General features: G+C 37.8%; 1 protein-coding gene across 2 annotated transcripts in view; it reads right to left on the minus strand.

The window, feature by feature from the left end:
- Positions 1-24761, minus strand: part of dis3 (DIS3 exosome endoribonuclease and 3'-5' exoribonuclease) — a 232895-nt gene that overhangs the window by 110492 nt on the left and 97642 nt on the right. The window contains exons 8-15 of one of the 2 annotated variants that reach the window (XM_055205264.2): positions 15789-15926; positions 12154-12300; positions 9693-9809; positions 6096-6197; positions 5910-5974; positions 5704-5788; positions 5491-5618; positions 5316-5402 (exon numbers count right to left, since the gene is read on the minus strand). In XM_055205264.2, coding sequence (XP_055061239.2) covers positions 5316-5402; positions 5491-5618; positions 5704-5788; positions 5910-5974; positions 6096-6197; positions 9693-9809; positions 12154-12300; positions 15789-15926 — 869 coding nt within the window. The remainder of the gene's footprint in view (positions 1-5315; positions 5403-5490; positions 5619-5703; positions 5789-5909; positions 5975-6095; positions 6198-9692; positions 9810-12153; positions 12301-15788; positions 15927-24761) is intronic. The other variant, XM_073863687.1, reaches the window with a different exon arrangement.

Genomic DNA, 24761 nt, shown 5'->3' on the forward strand with positions numbered 1-24761 from the left:
CCACCATTTCCAATTTAGTGTTCCAGCGGGTCTAATTCTTGTTTGAGGGTGCATTTCAGCTGGAGCTGCAAACAGGAATGTTTAAAATACGTTGTCAGTGACTTACACTGATTTATACATGCTCTCAAAGGCTGTAATGATTCTTCCTCCTCATCATCACTTCCCTTCTTAAAAGTGTGCTTCAACACATTGTTAAGGACTCGGGCGTTGCAGCTTCTCTGTTTCCAGCTGCTAAGAGCAGCCTGTACATTCGCACCTTGATCGCTCACAAACACAATTTTTTTCTATGTCAGTCTGTGACAGTCGGAATTCATGCAACTGTTCAGTAGTTCTGTTTTTATGTTTGCGGCTGTTTTTGATTCATACGGGAAAGTACACGTGCATATCACCCGGCTCTAAAACACCCAGTCTTTGTCTATGAAGTGCAGAGTGATGCACATGTAGCTGACCTGACGATCATCAGTCCACAAATCAGTAGATGCTCCACAAGCAAATCCCTTATCAATCGACTGTCTGACTTTGGGTAAGAGCTCTTTTTTCAATCTAATGCAAAGTAGCTCAGAAAAAACAGTAATACCACAGGGAAGAAGGTCTTTCACATCACAGTGGCCATGTGTTGCTCCAATCTCAATCAAGTTCTGTGGAATCCATTGCTAGCTGGCAAAATGCACTTGTTTCAAACATTCGGTATGGTCTTAGATCTTTGGCACAAACACGAATGCAACTGTCGAGAATTTTCTTTTTATACTGGGCAGGTAGAACACTTGTCTTTACAAACGAACGAATGCAGCTTTGCATTGGTTTCTTGTGGCGACATGTTCTCTGGTGCTTCAGCATATGGGATGTGCCAGTTTTGGCTGAATCAAATCTTAAAAGGATGTTACAGTCTATGCATTTAGCAGCACCAATCTTTTTCCCTCCTTGTCAACAACTAACACAAATGTTGCCCATACCGATGATGACCCTGGATGTTTTACCTCAACATATTCATTTTCCCTCAGCTTTTTAACAATGTCAGATATTGCCGACAAGCTTATCTGATTCTAACGATGACACCAAAAGGTAGCCACGCACCGTGGATTCAAAATTGATTGACAGCTCTGTTTCAACCGAAATTAGCTTACCGCCAGCCACAAGATGCCGCAAGCGGTCTTGTCAAACAGAGGAGAAGTTGTAAAAGGACTTGAGTACATGCACACGCGTGATGTGCGAGCTACAGTAGATCGGGTCTTCTCGGGTCCGTTCGGCAAAAACACATTAATTTTAAATACCCGAGACCAGATGCCGCTATTATTATACCAGACCCGTGTCCGAGGCACACGTAAATATTTTAGGCCCGAACCCGCTCGGGTCTCAGGTCGGACCTTGGGTTTTCGAATCTAAGTGGACTGGCGAAGACCCCTATCAGAACACAGATTTCTTTTTAAATTATACTGCACTCATATGGTGTAAATAGTTTCCCGATTTACAAAATTCAGGTGAATATAAAAGTCGGAAAGCTTTGATAATACATAGGATTCAAGTTTTATTTCTTTGCTTAAGTTTGTCCATATGCCATACTGTTGCAGTTTTATATCGATTAAAAACCCCCACAAACCAATATTTTTTTTTTAAATCTAAGTGTAACGGGTCAGACACGTTGGGATCCATTTGCAAACTCTTTAATAAATAAGGTTATATACACACAAAGTATAGGAAGGGCAATACAGGTGTAAGGCAGCAACGTAAACACAGTCCAGATTCGGGACAGGCAGATATCAACCATATGTGTAAATACAGTCCAGGGTCGAGGCAGGCAGAATAGAATCGTAAACAATAAGGCAGTCCAAGATCGGGGGCAGGTGGCAATCAATCAGAAATCCAGTAAACAGTCCAAAATCACACCAGGAAAACAAACACGGGTACACAAGGAGATAAACGCTCAGAAATGCAGCAGAAGGGCAAACAAGACTTTGCAAAGAATAAGAGCGTGAGTTCCAGGTATATAAGCCTGATAATGAGTAACAGGTGGGGCATAATCAGGGGAACATGGGACGTGATGGGTAATGTAGTTCGTATTAGAATTCGGGGAAATGTAATGGTTGTACACTGGGGTCGTTAGCGCTGACATCCGTAACACTAAGGATCGTAAGATGCATTTATGTTGTTTTTTTTTTTGTTAAATGCTCTGCTTAATATAACCGAGTCATTTTACTAATAAAAAAAAAAATGAACAAATAGTAACCATCTGTAGTAATGAAAAATTAGATCATGTGAGAAGCGCGTGAATGCTGCAATTAGGCTTAAGTTTTTTTACTTTTTAGTTTCGTTTTTTGAAGGCAGCTATTTTGCCAGAGAAAGCTAAAATGGTAATATTTTTCAGAAAAATTGCTGAAAATGATTACCTTATTGGTGTTTTTATTAGTACTGCAGCTGTTATCAGCCTTTGAGATGGGACAAGACAGCAGTCAAGTTCAAGTGGAAAGCAGGGTGAATTCCAAATGCCGTTTTTCCATGGTTACTACGCTTTTATCACAAAAACATGATTAATTTTTGTAAGGGTTAACCAATCATTGAACAGATTATTAACAACTAATCACAGAACATTTTACTGACCTTAAAGTGGAGTGTTAAAAAGATTGAGGAGAAAATGGTTTGGAATGTCATTTAATTCACACATCAAAAATCTCATACAGAAATATAATTAAGAAATAAAGAAAACTGGGCATAAAAGGTGATGGCGCTTTAGGCAAATCATTATACAAATTAAGACAAAATGACACGGAAGATTTTGTTTTATGCTGTAGCTTTATCTACAGTCGTTTTGTGACTTTTTTAAGTATCAGTTTAGGCACCGTTTAGTTACCGGTGCTGCTTTAAAAGTAACGATTTGGCACAGGTACCGGAAAAAAAAACCTAAACTTGACACAAGCGCGAGTACTTGTAAATAATGCTCGAGTGGTCTCAAAAACTGCAGTCTAGAGCCCTCTCCATCTTCACCCTTACACTTAGTAGCATATAGCACTATAGTAACCTATACCCTCACCACAGTGCAAAAGTGCAACAGTCAAAAGGGACCCCTCTCAAACAGAGTTGCGTCGTGTTCTGCACGTTGTTTAAGCGACATACACAGGTATTGGGGTCTATATTAAAAATTCATTTCATAACAAAAATAAAGACGGTGTGAACCGTGCGGTGTGAATATATATGCGACTGGCCTGCGTAGCGCCACATGAAGTCTACACTCATAGACAGACAACTGTAGACAGATGCCTACAATTTAAGAGTGTTATGAACGCCTAGTGGATGCGCACAGGGCTCCGAGAGCACATCAAGTAAACGGCATGACAAATTGCTCACTTTTTCTGTTCCCACTATGACCCTGAAACAGCCATGCACGAAGGCTTCACAACTCTTGCGTTGTGGTGACATTATGCATCCCACCAGAGACAGCAGTCTTCTCAATACGATTTTTCAGCATAGGGACAATGCTCCGCCAGGGCCGCAGAAAGATTTCCTAGCTTACCTTTTATCCAACAGAGCGAGGTTTGTTTGCCGGGGAGAACATTATTAGTTTGCTGGTGATGAGCGCTACCTATCCTTAGCAGTTGTGTACTCTTTGATGGCAAAGCTTCATGCAATGCATTACATACTGCCAAGGAAGCCTGTCATTATTTGCATGTGATTAACGGCAAAACTTTACTTTTCAGATCGGTAATAACTGGGTAATGTTATGGTAACATGTATGTAATTTCATGGTATTATTATTTTTAAACCACAGTAATTAAAGCAACACTAGTAGTTTCCATGTAAAAATGACTTACAGCTCCCCCATGTGGTTGAAAAGCGCAACAGTGCCTAGTATCAGACACTCAGGGGGAGGGGCTGGGCTGTGTATCCTACCCTCCACCACCACTTTCAGAGTGTGCTTGTAGCAGCTAGGAGGCTGTAGCCTGGTCCAACCAGACTCTTGTGCATTCATTTCATTTGTACAGAGAGTCTGGCCACGCTCCATTGCAAAGCGTTACTTCCGTTAAGGAGGGTCCTCTGTTGAAGTTTAAAACTATTGGATCACTCTGAGTCTGCCATAACCAATCGCTAACGTTTGGTCGTGACGTATATCATGCACCGAAACCGGCCGGAAACAACAAGTAAGAATAATCAGACAAACAAAACTTAGAAAACCTGGTTCTTGCTCCGGCTTTAACTTCTGTATATTCTGCAGTTTTGCAACAACGGACCGAATAGCTTCTCTCACGTCTTTCTCCGCAGCCATTACTGAACAACAACTCAAACTGACGCATGACCTCAATGTGATCGTTCTTAGCCATCCCCTCTGTTCGCTGATTAGACCTGCAGATTTTTGCAGGAGAAAACGAAACTCTACAGAGGAGTCCCAGACGTAGTACTGAAGCGAAATGAAAATTAAGCGGAAGCATGTAGGAGGGCGGGAGGCTAAGGAGGCTGCTCAGGTTGCAGAAACAGTACAATTTGTCCAGTTAAAAGTTGTTCTATAACTGAAATAATTTTAGAGACATTATTTAAAGGTAAAAAAAACTACATAGTGTTGCTTTAAGTAGGAACAGGCAATACTGTATTTTACAGCCCTTTTACCATGTAGTTTCTGTGAAATTATTTTATTTCTTCATGTTAGCAACAGATAAAATTGTACCATCTAACTACTACAATTAGTCTTGTTAGTCTCTTTGATCACTGTGTTATTATTCTATAATATTTAAAATTACAGAAATAATACTTCACAATAATTAAATCATGAACATTTATCATTTCTGTAAGTACTTATTCACAACAGGTTATACATTTTATTATACATTTAAATCAACAAAATTTATATTGATATTGTCTAAAAACTGCACAGTAATTGCCTGGAAACTGCACAGCAATTACTTTTAATATTTAGTTTAAAAATAATATTACCACGAAATTACATACATATATTACCACAACATTACCAAGCCATCACCGATCTTTGAAGTAAAGTGCTACACAATTTGTATACTAAAACGAAACTGACCAATTATTCTACTGACATTATTCAATCAGATTTCAGGATTCTGAGAGGTTGCCACGGTTCCCATAGCTTTAGCAACTGATGCAATGTCAAGTGAACGCTCTCAAAAGGAGACATTAGATTCTTTCATGCAAAGCAGCATAACTGATGTAAACTATTTTGCAAATAACATAATTTTACAGTATGTTGTAAACAGAACATACTGTTGTAACAAAGGTGAAGATTATGTCATTCAGCTTTAAAATAATCAATAGACAGTTAAAAATCTAAAACAGATGTGTGCAGGAAGTAATATACCACTCACATTAATTCTTTGGTCTGCAAATCTATGGGGTCATGGGTTTCAGTGTCCATGTGGAAACGCACTTCAGGAGAAGTGAGGTTCAGTGCTCTGAAAAAATGTTAAATAAACAAACATTTATAAACTATGTCAGTGCATTTAAAATTACAGATGTAGATAACAAACAAATATTTAATACCCTTTATCAGTCCTCTGCCGCTTTAAGATCTTAGCCAGTTTGTTAAGAGACCGCAGGCTCTTTGTTATGTCATCATTCATGTTGGGGTCATCAATCCTCATCTGAGCTTCCGCATATGTAAGTGAGGCCTAAAGCAACCATAACACATTAGTAAAGTGCCAATGCAAATGTACATTATTGTTTTAAAACCATTTATGCAAGTTAGATGCACACCTTGGAGTTGATGACACTCTTTGTGAAGCGAGTGTTAATAACTTCAGCAAGGTGGTTCATCTCCCAAATACATGAGAATGCTAACCTGAGGATTAAAGTTATCATCAGACAACAATGGTTTTAAAGTTGTCTCTAATTAAAATAGAAAGTAGAATAATTATAAAGCTGATATTTTCACTGAAAGCGCACTAAAATGACTGGGTTACCTCTCAACGTTTGACCGGAGAGAACACAGGTTGGAACTAAGCAGTTCAGGGACCATGTCAACTCTCTAAAAGAAAACAACAATAAAAGAAGCATTGGTCATGAAAATAAACATTCAAAGTGACTGCATTCAAACTTTTCCTTCGATGATTTGTTCCACAACATATAGCCATGCAAGATGTATGTACCTTCCCACAAAGGTAGACTGTGGTACCTCTGTTGGCTGCCTCTTGGTCTAGTGCATTTCCTGGTCGAATAAAATGGCTGACATCTGCTATATGAACACCAACCTGAAACAAAATTTACTATAAAACAAAGTACAAAAAAACAACAACAATATATTTCTCCTTATCATATTTTAACCCTCTGGGGTCTAAGGGAGTTTAAGAGCCCTGGGGAAGTTTTGACATGCACTGACATTTGTGCTTTTTCAGTTGCTTAAAAACATATTAAATGACAAAAGTCTCATAACACTGTGTTCAGCACAAACTGGGCTACAATATTATATGATCAACATGTATGTACATCTTTGTATTTTTGAGAGAAAAAATGTTTATGCGTTGTTTTTGAAAAAGCTAAGTTTTTAACTCATTCTAAACATGTTTTCCCAAGACTTTTCAAAACGGGTAGTCTAGAGTTTTTTCTTCAAAATGATGTGAAAATCATTTGGCCTGCTCATTCACATAAAACAATATATTGATTTACAAATTCTAAGACACTTTTGCTTGAGAAAGGCGGTATGTGTGGAGGCGGGAAAGCTCCTGAATAATCAGTGATTGACAGCTGAGGAACAAAAGAGTTGCATAATGAGCCACATAATGAGCCTTGTGGGGATGTTCAATAGGAATGTAACTTTCTTTATAGTAAAACCATGAAAAAGTTTACTTGTGAATTTATAACAAAAAATTTCAATAGAATGTAAACACACAGACACACACACACACAGACACACACACAGACACACAGAATAATATATATATATAAAATATATAATACAGCATTCAACAGACCCGTGGTATAAATATAAATATAAATATATAAATATATAAATATATAAATATAAATATATAAATATATAAATATATAAATATATAAATATAAATATATAAATATATAAATATATAAATATAAATATAAATATATATAAAAAAATATATATATATATAAATATATAAATATATAAATATATAAATATATAAATATAAATATATAAATATATAATATATAAATATATAAATATATAAATATAAATATATAAATATATAAATATATATATATATATATATATATATATATATATATATATATATATATATATACAGTCAAGCTCAAAAGTATTCATACCCTTTGTAAATATGACCAAAGGCGGCCGCGAAAACAAACCTGCATCGCCAATAATTTCGATCTTCACCTTAAAAAATCCACAGAAATCCAACCCTTCACTGGAGAAGAACAACTCCGAAATGGGGGAAAATCTCACCACGAGAGAAATATTTTTTCTCTAATACACACTGCTTACAATTAATTATACCCTTTTATTCAATTCTTTTTGCAACCTCCTTTTCCCAAGAGAACAGCTCTGAGTCTTCACCTATAATGCCTGATGAGTTTGGTGAATACCTGACAAGAGTTTAGAGACCACTCCTTCATCATACCTGCAAATTGAGAAGGGCTGAAAAAGGTGACACATTGTATACGCGCCCGCAACATTAAAGATACAGCAGTATACTTCACTTTACACATGGGGCACACTCCACCCCTGTGTGCACCAAACTAATGTTGAGTTTTTGCTGTTTCATCTGACCATATAACCCATCCCATTTGAAGTTCCAGTAGTGTCAGTTACTTTTCAAATGTTCTATGGTCAGATGAAGCAAAAATAATAGCTTTTTTTAGCAGCAAACACTCAACATTAGTTTGGTGCACAAACTAATATTTATACCACGGGTCTGTTGAATGCTGTATTCTGATGGGCTGAGAAATGTTTCGTGGGTATGCATTAATTTCTGATAACTGCACACCTAACTTGTCAAATGTCTTAAAAATAGGCACCAGAGCAACCATGGTATAAGCGAAATAATTGACTCCAGTCCTTTGAATTATTTGAAAATAATTCAAAGGATGCTCCGCGTCATACCGCATTGCACCTTGGGTGTGCATTATTTTCTTATAATTCAATGGCCCATCATCAATTATTCCTTACATACATACATACATACACACACACACACACAGACACAGACACAGACACAGACACACACACACACACACACACACACACACACACACACACACACACACACACACACACATATATATTTATATATGTATGTATATGTATATATGTATATATGTGTATATGTATATGTATGTGTGTGTGTGTGTGTGTGTGTGTGTGTGTGTGTGTGTGTGTGTGTGTGTGTGTGTGTGTGTGTGTGTGTGTGTGTGTGTGTGCGTGCGTGCGTATACATGTATGTATGTATGTATATATGTATATATGTATGTGCATATGTATATGTGTGTGTGTATACACATGTATACACATACATACATACATACATACATACACACATATACATACATATTAGGGCTGTCAAAAGATTAATCGCGATTAATCACATCCAAAATAAAAGTTTGTGTTTACATAACATATGTGTGGGTACTGTGTATAATTATTATTTATATATAAAATAATTATTATTTATATATAAAATCATGTAGATATTTAAGAAAAATTGGTTACATTTATATATAAAATATTTATATTTATATATAATATAATTTATATAAATGTATACAGTATTTAAATGCAAATATTTCTTAAATATATACCTGAATGTGTGTGTATTTATATATACATAATATCTACACACAGCACACACACACATATGTCATGTAAACCCAAACTTTTATTTTGGATGCGATTAATCGTGATTAAACTTTTGACAGCCTTAATACACATACATACATACATACATACATACACACACACACACACACACACACACACACACACACACACACAGACACACACACATACACATACATATATATACACATGTTTGTGTATGTGCATTTCCCTTCGCGTGAACTGTTTGATGGAATACAAAGAAAACACTCGCGTCTGGAGATACTGACACATGTACGCAAGTAAATAAGGATTTAGATGTCATGTTTGGTGCAATCGGATGAAACAAGGAATTGAGAGACTGGATTGTGGATTGCGTATCCATTGCCTGCAGGTGGCACGAGTTATGCATATGGCTGTCTCTGCTCATTCACTTCAATAGCGCGGGGGTGTGGCGATCTCATCTCATTACAGTTAAACAGGTAACAGGAGAAAGACGGTACCTCTCCTCCTTCTCATACAGTTTACACCGAATGACAATATCTGTTTTCGATCTCACTTACATGATTTAAAAGGAGACATTCCAAGCATTATGTACACATTTATCTTTTGTTTCTATGACAAGTATTTGTTAAGTTACAGTTTATTTTACTGATGTGTTTCTGAAAGGACTTCACTAAGGGAGAGAGAACAAAACGCGCATCATGTTTATTTTCTTTATTTTGCAAAAAGCACAACATTCTGTTTTTATTGGGAGTGGACAGAAAAAAACTAGACACTTTCCTAGAAATTAACGTTTTAAATGATGTATAAATCCTATCTGTATGTCCAAAACCAGCAGAGATACCCAAGTCTCTTTGCGGAGTGATTGAAAAATAAAGAGTTTGCGGCGCCCACACCACAGTCGACCCCAGAGTGTTTTAAACAAGCATCCAACCTCCAAATTTCCATTCTTCAGTTCCCGACAATGAAGAGCGTCATCAATATCTGTACAGCCAGGAGGATCCACACTACACACACACAGGTGTCTGAGATCTGCTCGGACTTTCATGTCCTATAGAAAAACACAATACCATAAACACTTGATTAGAGGTCTGTGCAGGACGAAAAACTTAATATTCTGTCCCACTACTACTACTACAAAAAAATCTTGTTCCGCTCCCGCTTGCAACATTTAAGATTAGTCCCACTCCCGACCGCAATATCCACATTTTTAGTGCGTTTTGCTTTTGTCCGCTCCAATTTTAATATGGTATGTTTTCCACTTGTTCCCAATTGAATAAAAAAATTAAAGAAACAAATAATATACAAAATTGCTTTGTATATTGGAGGCTGTGTCAGCTAGATGCTGCATTAAATTTGTCGCTTTGAATAGAAGGGTTTTCTAAATAAAAAAATTCAAATGTAATTTACAGAAATTTCATTTACAACTACTGTATCATAATCAGACATTTTGCCTCAGTGTGATGGGCTACTTTCTGCTGCATACTCCCATAAGAAAGGGTTCCAGTTTAACCCTTGAACAGTGTAATTTGTTTTTTGTTGTAAAAGATAAAAAATATTTATTTATTTTTGGAAACTTTATACAGTAGATATAAAAAGTCTACACACCCTTGCAGATTTTTGTAATGTAAAAAATTAACTCTTTACCCGACAGCATTTTTTTTTTTTAAAGTTGCCAGGCAGCGCCTGCATTTTTCATGATTTTCACAAAAGTTTAATGCCTTGCAGAATTTTTTTTCTTTAAATATAAAAACAAACAATATATTACATGAAAGAACAGACCCTCTGCTTTCAAAAAAAGTTCATCCTACCTTCATTAGATCTCTTTATCACCTCTCAAATATGGGTAGGTTTCTTCAAAAACACAAAAATTTGAGCAAAAACCTGAGATAATTCAATTTTTGTGAAGGACTTTAGATTAAGATCAGATTGAGAGCGATCCTCAAAACATACACGGACATACAGATGTTTGATTTAGGGCGATACTTCCGGGTTTTAGAAGTTGCGTAAGAGCCCCACCTGGTGGATAATAGCGGTATTAGGGATTGCTGGAAATGCATTCTAGCTGTCAATTTGGTTATGTGTCTCCTGTACACAGCCCTCTTAAGATCACACCACAGATTTTCGATGATCTTTTAGTGAAGCCATTCCTTTGCTGATTTCCAGAGTTCACACTTACAAATAAGTCAGAGAGAGGGCTCCAGGCTCTGTATTAGGCCCAAACCCAGAATACCCCCCAGTATTTAGGTTAGGAAAGTAACCAAGTAAATGTGAGGAGACGGGATGGCGGAGGGGTGCTGAGAACTGTCGAGGAACATGGTTGAGTAGGCAGCAGGTTTACATATGTTTCCACTAATGCTGATCAGGTGGACATCTGATTGCCGATTGTTGACAGCTGGTCATAATTACGAGATAGTTTGGCGGATTATTTAAATGTGCTCCTCTCGAACCTTGTTAATAAAACATTATTTGGATGTGTGCTTTAGGCCATTGTCATGTTGAAAGATGAAATTTCCTCTTTATCTTAAGAGTTTTGGCAGAAGCCTTAAGGTTTTGGGCCAAAACTGATGGGTATTTGGACCTATTCAGTATTCCATCCACCCTGATTAAAGCCCCAGTTCCAGCTGAAGAAAAGCAGCTATAAAGCATGCATTACTGTGGGCATGGTTTTCTTTTGATGATGTCCTGTTCTTTTTTTTTTAAATGTCTCATACCCAAATGAAGAATTCAGGAGATTGTCGTCACATGAAGAGAGCAAACAGTACTTGCCAGATATCATTGCAATTCTTTTAATGTTGCTGTAGGACTCCAGGCAGCCTCCCCTACCAGTTTTCTTACCTGGTCTTATCATTAATTTTAGGCGGATATCCTGGTCTTAGTAATGTTACTGATATGACATATTTTTTCTATTTGTTGATTATTGTCTTTACAGTGTTTCATGGTGTAAACTTATTTTGATTAATATTTGTCAACAATGAGATCCTGTGCCTGCTGAGTATGCTCTCTGCGCCCCATGGCTTTTTCAGCTAGATGTTAACAAACTGATGTCAAAAAAATCCTTTAAGACCAGACCATTTAACTTAAGTCTGAATGTGATTGGTTGATTCTAAACATGGCCACAATCCCAATTATAAACGGTTGTGCACATTTATTATTATTATTCCCTTCAATATGATTCAATTGATTCATCTTCCCCTGCAATTTTAACAGGGGCGTGTAGACTTTTTATATTCACTTTTTAGTTCTACAAATCATTGTATGATCTCGCAACGTGCACATAAGTGTCTACCGGCCACTTCTGTGTCACACTGTTGCAAAGGGTGCTACAGGTGCAACAGTAGTTCAGATGGAATGCAGACTGCTACCATTCTTCAAGATGCTTTGCTTTTCTGTACCTCCTCAGTTACGCTCCATGGCATCTTGGGTAGGAAGCTTAGCACAGCTTGGGAAAAGGGCTGATGAGGAACATCATGTTCTAGAAGAAGCACCTCTGTCTCTGTTTCTTTATCCCCAGCAGTACCCAAGCTTTTTACAAAGTGACCCTATGAAACATGAAAATTAATATATTAAAAAAATACATATCCTGAGATTTATACTTATGCCACAAAAAATAGCTAGTCCGTAACAGAGCACACATGCATCCATTATACTGTTTGACACTTGCATTTTATGTGAGCGGTCCCTATGCTAATAGGATTTAGTTTTTCCTATCTTCTCCTCTATCACTTCTTATGAAATCTTATTTTTTAATATATAGTACTTAATATATAGTATTTTTTTCTGCTGGATCGCCTGAGGGGCCAATCACACCAAACGAGTTTATGACAGTTGCCTTTTTGAATGATATTATGTGGGCAGTGAATGTATGCACGCTGTTTATGTGCGCCAAATGCCTTTCGGTTTTTGCCGCTGGCCGGATCACATGCTTTTAAAGGAGCGCTGAGAGCGGAAAAGCGCCCAACGTCATTTGAGTCTTTCCATTGTTCAATCGAATAAGGGGAGGCTCGGGTCTTTCGTTGTGGTGACGGAAGTTTACAGTTGTTTGGATCAACCAGACTCTACTCACTCACTGTCTCCTGTCTCGCATGTTTGTGCACCTCTCCCCCTCAAACAAGGTCAGAGCAAGACAGCAAAAGAGCGCTCACGATTTGATCAAGGTTAATTGACAAGACAGCTGATCTGTGGTTGCCTAGCAATATAAAAAGCAGTGCCGTACTGCTCTTTATTTAAAGTGACCAAAAAAAAAATTGTGTTTGGTGTGATTGGCCCCTAAGTCTGCCCAGTGACAACCTACCGCTTCCTCTAACTTTTACTTTACGTTTTTAAATTCCCATAAAATTTTATAATATAGTATTTAACATATACTTCTATGCTCTAGGATCAGCTAAGTCTGGCTCTTTTTCAAGGGTTTTTTTCTCTTTTTTTCTAAAAGGGTTCCCTTTCAAAAAATTCAAGCTGCATCGCCATAGCAACGATTTGGGGAATGCCTCGGCATGACTGATCTAAAGCATCTGTAACACAAACAATAATTCGATGATTGGATGCCGGATGCCGTGCGGACCAGGGGTATAAGAAGGCATCCCACACAAACACACTTGCTTTTAATGAGTCAGCCTGTATGTTTGCATAATTCGGAAGTATGTTTAAGAAGTTGAAGTTATGTGTATCTCCCTGTTGACGCGATATCACAGACAAGGATACACATATATGTATCTCACTGGCTTATGAACATCAGGGCATACCCTTACCCGTCGCTGTGAGGGCCCACTCTACCCGGGGTATGGCTGCCTCTAAGGCCTTAGGGTCAGGTGCTTCGCTCCAGGACGTGATGTGGCCGGTTGGTCTTCACCACTCACCTTCGTCAGATTTCAAAATTTAGACCTAGACCTCTCTTTAGGATCCCAGGTTCTTTTGCCTTGACTGTGTTCAGTTATACACACTACAAGCATTTGGTAGTATAAAAGCATGGGCATCCCATTCCCCAAAACGTTGCTATGGCGACGCAGCTCAAGTTCCTCAAAAGGAAACGTCTCAGGTTACGTATGTAACCATAGTTCCCTGGAAGGGAACGAGACGCTGCGTCTCCATGCCATACTCCCTGCATCATCGAATTATTGAATCACATGCTACAGATCGGTCACGCTGAGGCATTCCCCAAAGCGTTGTTATGGCGACACAGCATCTCATTCCCTTCTCAGGGATCTAGGGTTACATGCGTAACCTGAGGCGTTTTTCCTCCTAAGAGTTTTTTCAACACCTTGGGATTGAGCTGACATAGCATAACTGCAAACTTTTTCTATACGTTACATTATTACTCCGCTCACTACAGTAGTATGGTTTAATCTTAGCAGCTGTACTTTGCTATAGGGCTGAACGATTAGACCTAAAATCAAAACCTCGGTTAATTTAACATTTCACATCGGTTACGATTAATGAGCGATTATTATAATTTTTTGCCTCATAGTTCGCTGGCAAGGTTTGTATTTTAAATATGCTCAGATATTAAAGGTGGGATATATTTTTCTATTAAAAGGGCATTTGTTGTTATATTTGTGATTTTAAAAGAATTAAGTGAAGAGGAAAGTATTTTGTGTGAAGGTTATTTATTTAACATTTTGACTTCAACTGAAATCAAAGCACACATTGCTTGAAATGAAAACAGTCACATTTTAGTTTACTGTATACTGCAAGTTTCCTAAAGGAAAAGTAGAAAATAACTAACTAACAATTTTTAAGTCTAGTACTTCAGGGCTCCAGGCTAACATTTTTGTCATTAGGAGAACTGTACCCCTGACTGAAAATTTAAGGAGCACAAGCAGAAAATTTAGAGCACAACTTAAATCAGCCTGCAATGCAATTATTGACATTTCACCCCAAAATAACTGCATTACTGAAAAATACTACATTTGAAATTTCAAACTTGACCATATCCAGTTGCTGCACATTTTATTATGCACAACTGATGAAACTTTCAGAATAGGAACTTATGAACCAAAGAATTATACAACCCACATGACTAATTCTAGCCATAGGGGGCGTGCACACCAACGCTTTTACGCCCGCGGCCGGCGCATGTTTTCAATGGAAGCTCAGCGTTTTTTAAATAAGCCAGCAGCTAGCGGTTTTCTTCCGCGCCGAAAACCGGCGCCCGGCGTTTTTTCCGCGCTCAGCGCTGAGAGTTGAGAAATGTTCAACTTTGGAAGAAAAGCTCCGCTCATCAATGTCAGTTCTCACGCGCCGTCCAATCACAGTGGAGGTGGGGCGGGACAATTATCACAGCAACCAACCGTCTCACAGCTGACGTATCAGAGCTACCAAAGCGCTTAGCTGAAGAAAGCTGGCACTCAGCTGAAAAACAGCTGGCATTCTGCGTTCTCAAGGCGTTTTCAGCCGCGTTTAAAAGTTTTGGTGTGTCCAGCCCCATAAGATACATATACAAGTTATATCCAGATAATGAGATGAGTGGCAGGATAATACACATTGTATCCTTTACACGTTTCTTGTCTTCTATTCAGTGTTCCTTAACTGGGCACTGCTATACAATACCTTTACTCTCATCTATAATGATTTGGTGTTAATGTAGATTAGAAGTTCTCCCGTTCTCTCTCTCTCTCTCTCTCTCTCTCTCTCTCTCTCTCATCTCTGCCATGTTTAATTAAACATGCGCGAGCGCTCCCGCGTCTTCTCGCGGTTCTCAGGCATGTGTTGACTTTTCTCAGGCTCCGTAGACTCATCGGTAGATTCAACTGAGCGCAAGGTGACATAAAACTTTTACGCGTCATGCAAATTTGCGATAAAAACCCGTTCGCGCATTCCGTAGTTTTATCACGTAGTTAGAAGGAAGCTTCTAAGGCATTACAGACCCAAACAAAAACATTTTTGTCTACATGTCACATCACAGAACAAGGATAAATACCCCGTTCAATCATTCTATGTCACCTTTAAATGGAACATAATAAAAGACAATTATTTAAAACAATCTCTAGAAAACAAGCTTGTAAAGTACAAAATTAAAGGATACTGAGCTTACATTTGGGTATCTAGAGTTTTTGGGCCAGCCATCTATGGCAACCATAATTCTCTGACCCACTAGTGTGGCAGCTTGCCGGGTCTCAATACGAATCCGTGGGATTCGCCGGTCTGCTGGAGTGAAAAGGTGTCTCGTTGCCTAACGTGAAAGAACAAATGAGTCAATTTATGCAATGCATCAAATACATTTCTAAATGAATGAATACTTTATTCCAGACTCCAAGTCCATCAAAAATATAACACTGACAAATACAGCAATAACAAATAAGAACACATAGTAAAAACAACAACAAACAATAAATACAACAAACAATAAATACAAGCTACAGTACCTGCAGCTTATAAAGACTCTCTATATTGAACTTAATCCACAAAGGTGCAGTATAAAAGAAAGTGCGATAAATTCTAAATAGGTTTATTTTCTGAACAAATATGACATTTTCTCATCAGCATATTTGCTTGAGCGCATAGCAAATGACACTGCCTATACATATCCTCATCATCACTTAAATCACCATTAATAACATGTCCCAAATATTTTGTTTTAGTGCATATACGCAACACTTGCTCAGATAAATAATAATCTGGAAACTCGAGGTCTGTGTTCTCTGATACTGCATATCATTGCAACACTCTTTCATGTTATATTGCACATTTACTAGAATTACATTTACTTCGTTACATTTACTTGAGTACATGTTTTTGGGTAACTAGTACTTTTAGAGTAAATTTAAGGATGGGTACCTTTTACTCTTACTCAAATACATTTCTAGTGAAAAAACTGTACAGGCTGCGTCACCATTTAGCACGCGACCACATGGTCACCCTTTAGCGCGCGAACGCGCGTAGATGATAGGAAAAGCAGATGAGGGCGTGTGTGCTTTGTGCGAGATATCGGAGGCAGATCATGCGTGGCTTCAAGTTTGGTCTATGTTTTCTATGTATGTATAGTATTGTTCAAAATAATAGCAGTACAATGTGACTAACCAGAATAATCAAGGTTTTTAGTATATTTTTTATTGCTACGTGGCAAACAAGTTACCAGTAGGTTCAGTAGATTCTCAGAAAACAAACAAGACCCAGCATTCATGATATGCACGCTCTTAAGGCTGTGCAATTGGGCAATTAGTTGAAAGGGGTGTGTTAAAAAAGCAGGAGTCAACCAACTTGTGGCACCTCTCAGCTGTTATTCCACTCCATGATTCTTTAACAACATTCCACAATTCATTCACATTTCTTGGTTTTGCTTCAGAAACAGCATTTTTGACATCACCCCACAAGTTCTCAATTGGATTAAGGTCTGGAGATTGGGCTGGCCACTCCATAACATTAATTTTGTTGGTTTGGAACCAAGACTTTGCCCGTTTACTAGTGTGTTTTGGGTCATTGTCTTGTTGAAACAACCATTTCAAGGGCATGTCCTCTTCAGCATAGGGCAACATGACCTCTTCAAGTATTTTAACATATGCAAACTGATCCATGATCCCTGGTATTCAGAGTTTGGGGGTCGTCTCACAAACTGCCTGTGGCCCTTGGACCCAAAAACAACAATTTTACTCTCATCAGTCCACAAAATGTTCCTCCATTTCTCTTTAGGCCAGTTGATGTGTTCTTTAGCAAATTGTAACCTCTTGTGCACATGCCTTTTTTTTAACAGAGGGAGTTTGCGGGGGATTCTTGAAAATAGATTAGCTTCACACAGACGTCTTCTAACTGTCACAGTACTTACAGGTAACTCCAGACTGTCTTTCATCATCCTGGAGGTGATCATTGGCTGAGCCTTTGCCATTCTGGTTATTCTTCTATCCATTTTGATGGTTGTCTTCCGTTTTCTTCCACGTCTCTCTGGTTTTGCTCTCCATTTTAAGGCATTGGAGATCATTTTAGCTGAACAGCCTATCATTTTTGCACCTCTTTATAGGTTTTCCCCTCTCCAATCAACTTTTTAATCAAGGTACGCTGTTCTTCTGAACAATGTCTTGAACGACCCATTTCCTCAGCTTTCAAATGCATGTTCAACAAGTGTTGGCTTCATCCTTAAATAGGGGCCACCTGATTCACACCTGTTTCTTCACAAAATTGATGACCTCAGTGATTGAATGCCACACTGCTATTTTTTTGAACACACCCCTTTCAACTAATTCAACTAATTGCCCAATTGCACAGCCTTAAGAGCGTGCATATCATGAATGCTGGGTCTCATTTGTTTTCTGAGAATCTACTGAACCTACTGATAACTTGTTTGCCACGTAGCAATAAAAAAATATACTAAAAACCTTGATTATTCTGGTTAGTCACATTGTACTGCTATTATTTTGAACAATACTGTATGTATGCATGCATGTATGTATGGAGCTAGAAGAGTCTCAATAAAGATAAATGCACACACTACATTCACATATGCACACACAGGATTCATAAATACACACGCAGGATACACAAATGCACACAAAATTCACAAATGCACACACAAAATTTAAGAAGCACAGAAGATTCACAAATGCACACAAAATTCAGAAATGCACACAAAATTCATAAATACACAACCAATTCAGAACTGCAAACAACATTTACAAATGCACTCAAGATTCACAAATGCACAGGACAAGATTCACAAATGTATTTCTGATGCACACCCACATATATCTTGATTTACAAACTGTTTTGGTCTGTGACTTTTACTGCATTTGTGTGTGAATTTTGAGACTCCCCTGACTTGGCTCGACACACAAATGCCTTTTTTTAAACAGGGAATGATCTGCAACCAATCAGATATCTCCCTTGTTTTAGCCAATCACAAGAACGCACCCCACGTTGGGGATTGTTTACTTATAAGCCAATCACATGACCTTTAAGCTGGTTTGCCAACCGCCAATAAAACCGAAGTAGTAGTAGTTTACACAGCGTGATATGCACGGGGTGTGGGCGCGAGCTAACGTATCATTCCCTGTTTTAAAAAAGGCATTTGTGTGTCGAGCCAAGTCAGGGGAGTCTCAAAATTCACACACAAATGCAGTAAAGTTCACAGACCAAAAACAGTTTGTAAATCAAGATATATTTGTGTGTGCATCAGAAATACATTTCTGAATCTTGTCCTGTGCATTTGTGAATCTTGAGTGCATTTGTAAATGTTGTTTGCAGTTCTGAATTGGTTGTGTATTTATTAATTTTGTGTGCATTTCTAAATTTTGTGTGCATTTGTGAATCTTCTGTGCTTTTTAAATTTTGTGTGTGTATTTATGAATCCTGTGTGTGCATATGTGAATGTAGTGTGTGCATTTATCTTTATTGAGACTCTTCTAGCTCCATATGTATGTACCCAGAGCATAATAAAAACACAACAAATTCCTTTTAGTGTGCGTGTATTCACTTGGCGACTAAACCTCATTCTGATTCTACACATTTTTAGTTTCAAAATTCCATACTCTTCCAGTCTCTATCAGTGGTTTTAAAAATCAAACTGTTCACATGTACAGTACTGTGCAAAAGTCTTAAGCCACCACCACCAGACTTGTTGATTTAGAAGTTTTAATGTCCATCCATATAATTTTTTCAATCTATTTTATCAAGATACTGTAAGAATTTATAGTCAGCCTTGACAAAGATTCTACTCCAATTTAGCTGTTGAATAAAGCTCATCCCTCTAAAAGGCTTGATAATCATAAAAGGTAATCTCAGTTCAAGCAATGCAATAATATAACCTAATATTTTCTTAGTAGTATGGGAGCAAATGTGAGACTTCTTAAACCAACACAGGTCAAAGAGGGTTAATGATAATAAAAGACATCCATCTAAACATTATCTGATCACTTGGAAGATAGCCTGATCATACAAATCCCAGGACCCATTTAGGCACAGTGGGAGATATAGGGGTCATTTGTAGTATTAGTTTTAATTTACATTTAAAGGGATACTTCATTAGCATTAGGGGTGGGAAAACAGGTTTGAAACTATAAAGTGTTAAGACTGACTTTGCTCAGGGTTCAATCTTACTCCGCTGAACCCAAAGTACGACGTGCTTTGTCACTGCTACCACAATAAACTACTTTCATCAAGATTTTCTACGTCCTCTTCATTTTTTCTTACACTGGCGAGCCAAGCAGCGAGGGATTTCCAAAAAAAAAAGCGGGATAAGGTAAGAAAGACTTACTTTTCTTCTTTAATGCTGTTTTTTGTTTTAGGGAAGCCCCTTGTTTTAAAAAATCTAGAGAAGAAAATTGTAAGGAGAGGAAGGAATTTAGTTTGTTTAATTTAGCAGGAGGAGTTCTTAAGCCTATTCTATACAATTCTGTTTAAGATTCTAACGAAACTGAATTAACCCGACGTAGTGTGGTGGCAGAGTTGTATTGGAATTTTTTGTTTCTAACGTAATTGAAGCAAAGTGTTTAGGTTGGTGTGTTTCTAAAGTAACTGAAACGTGGTGTTGTGTTGTTATAATTTCTGTTAAGATTCTAAAGTAACTGAATCAACCCGACGTAGTGTGGTGTCAGAATTATAACAAAAGAGTTTCTAAAGTAACTGAAACTTTTTGTAGTAAGAGCCCGACGCACAGGGGCTCTGTGAAGTTTAAAACTAAAAACCCGAAGCAGTGTGGTTTTGTTTGACCTACTGTAGCAGAGTTTTAAACGTGATATATAGTGTTGTAAGCCCAAAGAACTGTGCCTAGATAGTTTAAGATATAACACAGAAGCCCGACGTAGTGTGGTTTTGTCCGATGTACTGTGACAGTGTTACATTTTAATCTATTTGTCAGAGTTGGCGTAGCAGAGGTTTAGGCCCGAAGAAGTGTGGCCTCCAAAGTAGTGAGACTTTCAAGTTAAAAGAAACTTGGTTTGGAATTGTTATAATTTCTGTTAAGATTCTAAAGTAATTGAATTAACCCAACGTAGGTTGGTTGCAGAATTATAACAAATTAGTTCCTAAAGTAACCGAAATTCTTGTGTAGAGAGCCCAACGCACCGTGGCTCTGTGAAGTTTAAAACAAAAACCTGAACCAGTCTGGGTTTGCTCGAGGTAGTGCAGCTGTGTTTTAAACTTGATAACTGTTGTTACCCCTGAAGTGCTACAGCTAGGTAGATTGTTGTAAAATATAATACAGTGTGGTGTGTCCGACGTATTGTGACAGTGTTATATTTTAAACTGCTTGTGAGCATTTGTGTAGATGAACTTAAGGCCCGACAGACTGTGGCCATGTCTGAAGCAGGAACTTTCAGGTTCAGAGGCCTGACAAATTGTGTTGTTAATTCATAAGTGTCCGATGTACAGGAACTTTGAACGAACAGACTAACGAATATCTTAAAGCAACTAGATAATGTGTAGTCATTGTAAGAGTAAGTTGTAAATACCTTTTGAATTATTGCACATAATTCAGTAAGACGTTTGAAATGGAAAAGCTGATTGTTAAATACATCGCCAAGCATGGCTCACATGGAATGTTTGATGGGATAGAGAACGTTGTTGATAAGCCATATGAATGGGCTATCTCTAAGTTTGAAACTTATACCAAAATGCCTAAAAATGAAAAAGGAAAGATTGCCAATGCGCTTCAAGCGGTTTTTGCTTCGTACAATGTAATTAGGAAGAGAGTAGATGAGTTAAAAGCTGAAAATGAGCGACTTAGTGTTGAGGTAATTTCTACAAAAAATTACCAGGCCATTGAAACAATATGGAAAGAAGAAAAGGTCAAGATGCAGAATGAGATTGCACTGCTTAGAACTAACAAAGACATGCTCAAATCATCTGTGGAAATTTTGGCCAACAGTTTGGAGGAAGCACAGACAGCTTGTCAATGTATGATAATCAATGGCACAACTGAGAAAAATACTAGTAAGACATTGTTAGATGTGACTGTGTGTAGTCCAGTTTCAGATATGCCAGATTTGCAGGAAAAAAGTGATGAGGGTTGGGAAAGAGATTCTCAGTCATTTAGAAGTCAGTACTCTGACTCTACAGTTAGATTTCCAATGGCACCAGTTCATGTGACTACAACAATGCGTGCTAGTGAAGGAAGGGAACCACTACCATGGTCAGAGCATTTAATCCATCTGAACTAGAAATTGTGATCAAGAACATTGGGAAATTTGACCCTGCCAAGCAGGATCCATTAGATTTTCTAAAGAATCTTGAACGATATACAGATCTGTATAATTTTACTGACGGTGATGCCTGTGTTATGCTAAAGATGTGTCTGCCTGATACTTTGTCTGGAGCCTTAACTCAGAGAGTAAAGGCCAGAACTGCAAATAAGTCAGAGAGGAAACAGGCACTTCTTGAAGTTTTGGGTATGATGTCAGTTGATTGGGATAAAATATCTGAGATGCAGATGAGGAAAGGAGAGCACCCAGCAGCGTTTTCAGAACGATTACTGGAGACATTTAAAACTTTCAGTGGCAATCCTGATATTACTAAGAATGATGTCACTTTGAAGTCTGCCTTGATTAACAAATGTGATCCACTTACCCATTCTGCTGTGTCAATGTTTGTGACGCCTTTCTCTGAATATGATGACATTATTGCTAAAATGACACAGTTTACAACAATAATGCTAATAGTCAAATGAAGGGTGCCAAATCTAGACACCCAGTTGCTGCTTTTGGCAGAACAGAATATTCTAGATTAACTGATGGCTTCCATCATAGACAAAGGAGATTTGCAGGAATAAATGCAGGTGTTATTCTTTGCTATGCATGTGGAAACGCCGGTCACATTGCTAGGCATTGTCAAGACAAAGAGAGATATCAAAACTTTGTCTGTCATGCATGTGGAAAAGATGGTCACATTGCTAGGCATTGTTCAGAGAAAAGATGGAAAGATCAGGAAGTTGTTTGCTTTAGATGTGGAAAGACAGGACACAAAGCAAGACACTGTCACTTTTCACATAAAAGACAGATGGGCCTTTGTGATTTGCTTAAGAAAATAGACAATTTAGAAACCCAGTTAGCACTGTTGAATGGAAAGAAGGAAGAAACCTTGCCAGACACATCACCGTGTGAACAACATGACTGTAACTCAGTCACAAGCAGATGTTGATGTGAACTAGAGAATTGTTTTATGATAGTAGCATTTTAGAAAAAAAAATACGTTTACTATAAAAAGGGGGGTGATTCTTGAATATCCGTGAAAAATGATTTAATGTGATTGATATGTAAATTTATTTAGAAGAAATGTTTTAATGCCAATAATTTAAAAAAATATATTTTTTAAAACATTACTGATGTTTGATATTCTGTGATTAAACATATGTGACTTTGATGTTTCGAATGTGAAAAGTTATTGTGGGGGAAAAGGGGGGGCAACCTCTTCTATTCTTCTTGTTTCAGGTGTAAGCATTGAGATGTCTAAAATGTGTAACCTTAGGGAGAAAGACGATTTTGACCAGAAGGCCAACAGGACAAGTGATGCCAGGGTACTTCCTCAAGAAAGAGGAATCAGGACTTCTCTAGAGTTACTACTGGAATAGGAAATCCAGACATTTCCAAACCTGCTAAGATCCAGAACGACAGGTCTACAAGATCCGGTGACATACGAATCGGAACAATAGCTATGACAGCTTCATCTGAGGAACTGTTTTCAAAATTGAAAAAGATTGGACAATCGATAGGAGAAGCACAAATAAATTTCCAGAGAGTATGGACAGGAGTCTTCCTACCAAGGTGGAAAACCATATTATGAAGACTCACTACACATGACACTAGAATGTATGCTATGCTTTAAACAGTTTTCCAGGAGCTAAAGGTGGACAATCTTGGAACATTACAGGAACATGTTTTTAAAAGAAAGGAAGAACCTTTCTAGATTTGTTGCAAAGTTGTCATCAGAAGAATGGCAGGGAATAAACACAGACTGTTGTGACAAAACCCCATTTGGTTTCATGTGCGAGTGTGACATGGTGGAAAAACAACTATTGTGTGGAGTACCAGAAACGGACTTTGATGCTTGTGAAGTTAAACTCACTCATATTCAGAATCATTTCTCTAGGATAATAGTCACAGATGAGAGAAATTCTGTTACTACAACCTTGAATAATTTTTCCAATTTGTCAATGGTAGACTTAATTTTGTATAAATACAGAATCAGCATGGTCAATGCGTTATTATAACTTTCCATATGTGAATGTGACCTGGCAAGTACTATCCTATTTGTAGAAAATATTCCAGAATTAGATTTTAAATTGCCAGAATTAGACAATGTGCTAATGTCATTGATCTTAATGAGAAAGATAGGGTAATGGGGACTTTTACATATTCAGATTTACTTTGGGATGTAACCTTCAAAACTGCTGTGTGTGTGTGTGTCTTACTAATTGTCTGTCAATGTATGATGTTATGCTGTATGTGTTCTCTATTAAGACATCAGATTGCAGATACTTCAATGATCACCTTAGGCCGTTCCCGTTGGCTGTGATGGTTCTTGAATATTTCTCTCCCAAAACCCAGAAAATGTTTGTTTCTTATTGCCAAATTTTAGAAGAGACCCTATGATAATCTTGCTTAAAGGGATGGAGCGATAACCAGTGTGCATGAGGTGATGACCCCATGACGGGTAAGATTCTCCAGTGGCCAGATGGGGGACAACCTAAGCCAGGGTATTACCGCCACTGGGCACCTGCCCTTATATCAAGGGAGGTGTAACCTTTATGAATGGAGTAGATATGATGCTTCTCTGCCAAGAGCATCAAACGGGGGACTGTAAGAATTTATAGTCAGCCTTGACAAAGATTCTACTCCAATTTAGCTGTTGAATAAAGCTCATCCCTCTAAAAGGCTTGATAATCATAAAAGGTAATCTCAGTTCAAGCAATGCAATAATATAACCTAATATTTTCTTAGTAGTATGGGAGCAAATGTGAGACTTCTTAAACCAACACAGGTCAAAGAGGGTTCATGATAATAAAATACATCCATCTAAACATTATCTGATCACTTGGAAGATAGCCTGATCATACAAATCCCAGGACCCATTTAGGCACAGTGGG

The sequence above is a fragment of the Misgurnus anguillicaudatus genome, chromosome 3 (genome assembly GCF_027580225.2).
Source record: "Misgurnus anguillicaudatus chromosome 3, ASM2758022v2, whole genome shotgun sequence".
In the NCBI taxonomy this organism is placed as follows: Eukaryota; Metazoa; Chordata; class Actinopteri; order Cypriniformes; family Cobitidae; genus Misgurnus; species Misgurnus anguillicaudatus.